We start from the raw sequence: 5,880 nt of genomic DNA on the forward strand, positions 1-5,880 counted from the left end.
CTTCATGCCTGTGGTGAACACTATGTTCAATTAAACTAAATCTCTTCTGTCTATATGTGATCCATATATCTCCATCCTTGCGGATTCATATGTCTATTTTTTAAGCAGCCTCTTAAATGTCACTATTGTATCTACTTCCATCCCTCCTCCTGGCAGTACATTCCAGACATCTAGCAGTCTCTGTGTAAAATAAATTGCCCCACACATCTCCTCTGAACCTAAAAACAAACAAGAGAATATCTGCAGATGCCGGAAATCCAAGCAACACACACAAAATGCCGGAGGAACTCAACAGGCCAGGCAGCATCTATGGTGAAAAGAACAGTCGACATTTCGGGCAGAGACCCTTCGGCAGGACTGAAGGAAAAAAAATCTACTCCTCATCATATTTTCTCCCGTCCTTCTGAAAGGTCTCGGTGTGAAACGTCAACTGTACTTTTTTCCTTAGATGCTGCCTGGTCTGCTGAGTTCCTCCAGCATTTTACGTATGTTCCTTTGAACCTAGCTTTTTATCTTAAATTGTATGCCCTCTAGTTCTACACGTTTTGACCCTAGGAAAAATATTCTATGAGCCCAAAAATAATTTATGCACTATAATTTCATAATTATATAAACTTGTATCAGTTCTCTTCTCAGCCTCTGACACTCCAATGAAAAGACAAGTTTGTCCATCCTCTCTTTGAAACACATGCCTCATAATCCAAGCCACATCCTAGTGAACTTCTTGTACACCCTCTTTAAAGGCTCCACATCTTTCTGGTAACAGTATCACACAGTACTTCAAGTTCAGCCGAACTGAAGTTTTATACAGTTCCAACATGATTTCCTTATTCTTACACTCAGTGTCCCAACCAATGAAGGCAAACCATCCTATCTACCCTTTCAGGGGGATATGGACTTGGACACCCTCAAGATCCCTCTGTGTAACAATATTGTTAAGTGTGCCATTTACTGTATATAGTAGACCTCCCAAAGTACAATACCTCATACTCCATCTGCCCAGATCTATAACTGACCTATTTCTAAGACTTGTGAAAAATAATTGTAAAGACAAAACAATCAGTATTGAGTGAGTGGAATGTTGGGTTACTTGGCACAAGGGGGAATTGTCCGGTATAGAATGATTGTGAGCAAACGGTGCAGGTGCTCCTCTTCAGCTTCTCTAAACTGAGCTTCCCCTCATTAGGAAACAAGCAATGGAAACAAGAATTGGAATTACAGTGCAGAGAAACCAGGGGTGACACTTCCAGCCCAGGGGTTTTCCTGGAGATGTGCAAGGAGGGAGTCAGACAGGAGCTCAGAAGCTTGGACAATGGTCTAAGAAAAGACACTAGAGTCTTCAAGAGGTCTGGACAGATGTAAGAAGGAATTGAAAGAGTTCAATTAAAATCACAAGAGGTTCTGCAGATGCTGGAAGTCTTGAGTAACACACACACACACACACAATGCTGGAGAAACTCAGCAAGGCAGGAAGCACCTATGGACAGGAATAAATAATCCATCTTTCGGGACCAGACCCTTCATCATTACAAAAAAACAGAATGCAGCATGTACTTAGCGGAGCATCTGTGCAAGGACAAACAGTTGAAAATTTTTTAAAAAGCAACTGAAGATATTGGAAATCTGAAATTAAAATAAAGCAAAAAAATACTGGAAGTACTGGGCAGGTCAGGCAGCATAGACCTGAAACATTAACTGGTTTCTCTCTCACAGATGATGGCTCACCTGTTGAATGCTTCCAGTATTTTCTGTTTTTGAATTTATCGATTTTCACGCAAAGACCATGGAGATTTAATACATGCCTAGAGGTAAATAAAGACAAGTGAATGATGGGGGACTGAAGGAATCACGCGATACACAAATCTAATGGAGTTGTGTGTGTAAGGATAACTATCAACCAGGAATACAAGGTAGTCAGCGTGAATTTAACAGGATTAGGACGATAGAAGTGCGGCTGTTCCCGATGTGTGTGTGTGATCGTGTAAAAGAGATGGATGAGTATGAATCATCTTCGAGGTGTGGATGGGTTCGGATGCAATGGGAAGGACGGCTATGTGTCAGTATTGGGGGAGGGTGTGGGGAGCTGCAGCGAGCGGATGGGCAAGGTTTGAATGTGGAGCAGCGACGCTTTGAGGGAGCGGGCTGTGGTGGGCAGTCGCTGCCGTGCCGCACCTTGTCCCACAGGCGGCAGTGTGAGGCTGTCCGGGGGCGCCAGGGCGCTGGCTGCGACCTCGGCGGATCCACGGTCACCCGGCAAACGGAGAGCCCGCGCACATCAGCGCCCGGCCGGTCGCAGGTTCGATCCTTCGTGGGGGCGCACAGTAAGGAACATTTCTCGACATCGTGCTTTGTTTTGTATTGCCTTTGGATGAATGAATCGTGTGGATGGGTTCGGATGTGTTTTACACTGCAGAGAGACAAAAAACCTACCCGCTGTAGTCAACGGAGGGTCGTCCTGATTTGGAACGAGGGAGGAAAGGACGATGGAGTGGGGGAGGAGGGAGAAGGAGAGGGCAGAGTGAGTGAGTGAGTGAGGGAGGGAGGCAGGGGGGGCCGGGGTTTAGAGTCCAGCTGGGCGCAGGTCGGAGGTCATCCCCAGTTGTGGCGAGCGTGACCCCGAGGCGGTGGCGGCGGCGACGAGCGCCCTCCCTCCATCACTTTCTCCTCTCCATCCGTCCGCCGGTAGTGAATGAAGCACTGGGCCAGCGAGAGGGAGCCCGGCAGTCATTGTCCAGCCTCGCCGTCTGTCTGCGGACGAGAGTGAGTGCGGGGGGCGAGGGAGGGACAGCGGATCAACATCCCCACAACCCTCGCCCCCCCGTCCCTTACTCTCTATCGCGCTCCATTCTTCCCTCACATCAGCTCCCCCTCTCCGTTCCTCCATCTCCAGCCTCATTCGTCCTTCTCTTCTCTGTTCGTTTACTTTTCCCTCTTGAACCAACCCTCATCTCTCACATATCCCTCTTATCTCCGTCACCCATCCCCTTACCCAAACCCCCTTACCCAACCCCCTCACCCAAATCCCTTACTCCCCTCAAATTCCCCTTCTCCTTTTCTCAAACCTCACACTTCCCCCTTCTTTCCTTGCCACTTTTACCCGTTGCCTATCATTGCCCATATTCCTCACCCTTTTCCCCATAAAATATAGGAGAATTATTCAGCCATTCAGCCCATTGTGTCTACTCCACTACTCGATCAAAGCAGATCTTTTTTTCAACCCCAGTTTCTCACCTTCTCTCCAAAACCTTTAATCCTCTTAAATACAATCAATCTCTGCCCTTAAATACACCCAATAACTTGGCCTCCACAGCCCTCTGTTGTAGCAGTTTCCACAATCTCAGCACTCTCTGGCTAAAGAAATTCTTCCTCATCTCAGTTCTAAAGGGACAACCCTGTACCCTCAGACATAAGACTCTTCTACTAATGGAAAAATCCTCTCTATGTTCATTCTCTCTTGGCTTTTCAGTATCAAACATTCTCCACAGGTTCTGAGCCAAAAATTGCACAGAGTGCACCAAATGTGGTCTGACCAATCCCTTCTATAGCCTCAGCAGTACATCCTTGCCTTTATATTCTAGTTCCCTCGAATTTAATATCACTGTATTTGCCTTCTTCCCTACCAGCTCAGTCTGCAAATTAACTTTAAGGGGATCCTGAACTAGGACTCCCAGGTCCCTTGCAGCTCCTACTTTTGAAAATTCACCATCCATATCCTAATCCCCCCTCTCTGCATCTGTCACCCTTCTGATTCCTCAGCCATCCTATTCCCCTCTCCTTCCCTCTTGCCACTTGCCCACCTTCCTACCTCCCTGAACTGCTCAGCCATCTCAGCTGCCTGCTCTCTCTCCACAGGATGGCTCGGTTTGGGGAAGCAGTGAGCGGTTTGTCTGCCGATGCCAGCCCGGAGCAGGGAAAGAGCCGACACCAGGTGCCGGTGAGTGGGGAAACGGCCGCGGCGGCAGCCGCAGCAGGAGCAGCAGCAGCAGTGGCAGCAGCAGCGGCGGCACAGGGCTCGGCTGGTTTCAAGCAGAGCCGGGCACAGCGGGCACGCACCATGGCTCTCTACAACCCCATCCCTGTTCGACACAACTGCTTGACCGCGAACAGATCCCTCTTCTTGTTCGGAGAGGATAACATCATCAGGAAGTCAGCCAGAAGAGTCATCGAATGGCCATATCCTTCCACATCTACTCGCCCGAGCAACTGTCTTTGTTGCGTCTCACCCAATCCACCACCTTCCCGCTGCCATCTCATCCCAAATCTCAGAGTGCTACAGATCCGAAACTGCCCTTCGGCTCACCACGTCATGTCCACCTTTCTGTCCATTTATACTATCCCCATTTGCCTGCATTAGGACATTATCCTATTGTGTCTGCTTGCACCATGACCTCTGGCACTAAGTTACAGATATCAATCACTCTCTGTAAAAAAGAACTTACCTCCCAGATCCCTTTTAAATTTCCTTTCTCTCACTATAAACTCACTATAACTCTTGTTTTTATTAAAAGTACTGTGGGGAAAATACTTCTGAGTATTTACCCTATCTACACATTTCATAACCTTATATACGTCTACCAGGTCATCCTTCACTCAAGAAAAAACAAGCCCAGCCTGCCCAATCACTTCCCATCACTAAATCCTTCAATCCAGTCAACACTCCAGTAAACCTCTGCTGCCCTGTCTCCAGAGCAGTCACATCAGAACTGCACACAGCACTAGTGTTTTCTAACATGGTGACATACTGCCCAACTTTTACTTTATATTCGACATCCCGATTTTATGTTGGGGCATGGAATATCTTCCCATTCATCTGTCCCACCATGAACTCAGCCCTGCCACCCATCCGCTCATCCATTCCCCCCCCCCCGCATTCCCCCAACTTTCCTCATCTCTCAGTGACTGTTCAATGATGTGTAACACATTCATTCCCTAGTTTCACGTCTCTGCATCTTTGCCCAAGCCGCCACAAGAAAATCCCAAGTACACTGATGGAACTAGATCAGCCCAGGTGCTGTTTCTTTGTCATTTCACGAAGAAACAAGGGAGCGTTAAATGGGGGTGCTGAGAAACTCTGGTCCATGGAAGCTGCTGTCCCTGTTACAAAAGCTAGGGTAAAACTGAAAGTTTCCCTGACCTGGAAATGTGGCCCTGGCTGGTGCACTTCATAGATTTCAATGTCAGACATGTGGCTTTATGTTGTATTCTTGACATATTGTAGAAAATTTTCATCTGCTGGACTGAGCTATTAAATGGCTTCGCTACTTGTTTCAATCATCAATGCAGGTAATTTTTTTTTTACCATTTAATCAGTGTGTGAGAGTACATTGTTATGCAGAATTGTAATGAGGTAAGCTAACTTGTAGCTGGCATTAACACTGCTTCTTGATTTGTTGATTTGACTGGATGCCTTCAGTGAACTCTTAAGAGATTTTCTCTGAATTTCTCCTCCACCCAACTCACAATTTGTGATGCACCTTGAAATGTGGTAGTGTTAGCACAAGCCTTCACCCAGAGTTGCCTCATGATTATACTTGTGCTTTCACTGTGTACCGCTGTCTAATGCCAGTTAAGAATGGGTCTTTTACTGTAGCCCATGGTTGGATCAGGTTGGTTTCTGCTTTTGGTTGATCCCAAATGGTGATGGAATATGTTGTTGGCAGTAGTTGTTGCCTGATACCTGAGTAGTACAGAAATGTTAAGCACTTTATAAAATTAATATATGTGCACATTTCAATTTAAGTATACATTTCCCATCCTGGGAGTATTTCGGGAAGGAAGAGTAGACCAACTTTCCGATGCCAATCCAGTGCTGATGAAGGAACGGTCAATATGTTTCCAAGTAGACACAGTGCAAGACCTGGAGATGAGGGTTTATCTTGG

At 46.8% G+C, this 5,880-nt stretch overlaps 1 protein-coding gene across 1 annotated transcript; it reads left to right on the top strand.

Annotated features, from left to right (window-relative positions):
* Positions 1–2,240: 2,240 nt before the first annotated feature.
* LOC134354622 (probable voltage-dependent R-type calcium channel subunit alpha-1E) lies at positions 2,241–5,229 on the top strand. Its single transcript, XM_063063638.1, has 2 exons — positions 2,241–2,321; positions 3,853–5,229. Exon 2 carries the CDS (start codon positions 3,854–3,856, stop codon positions 4,352–4,354), a length of 501 nt encoding a protein of 166 aa, XP_062919708.1. The 5' UTR covers positions 2,241–2,321; position 3,853; the 3' UTR covers positions 4,355–5,229.
* The last annotated feature ends 651 nt before the right edge of the window (positions 5,230–5,880 follow it).

This window comes from Mobula hypostoma, chromosome 12 (assembly GCF_963921235.1).
Source record: "Mobula hypostoma chromosome 12, sMobHyp1.1, whole genome shotgun sequence".
Classification (NCBI taxonomy): domain Eukaryota; kingdom Metazoa; phylum Chordata; class Chondrichthyes; order Myliobatiformes; family Myliobatidae; genus Mobula; species Mobula hypostoma.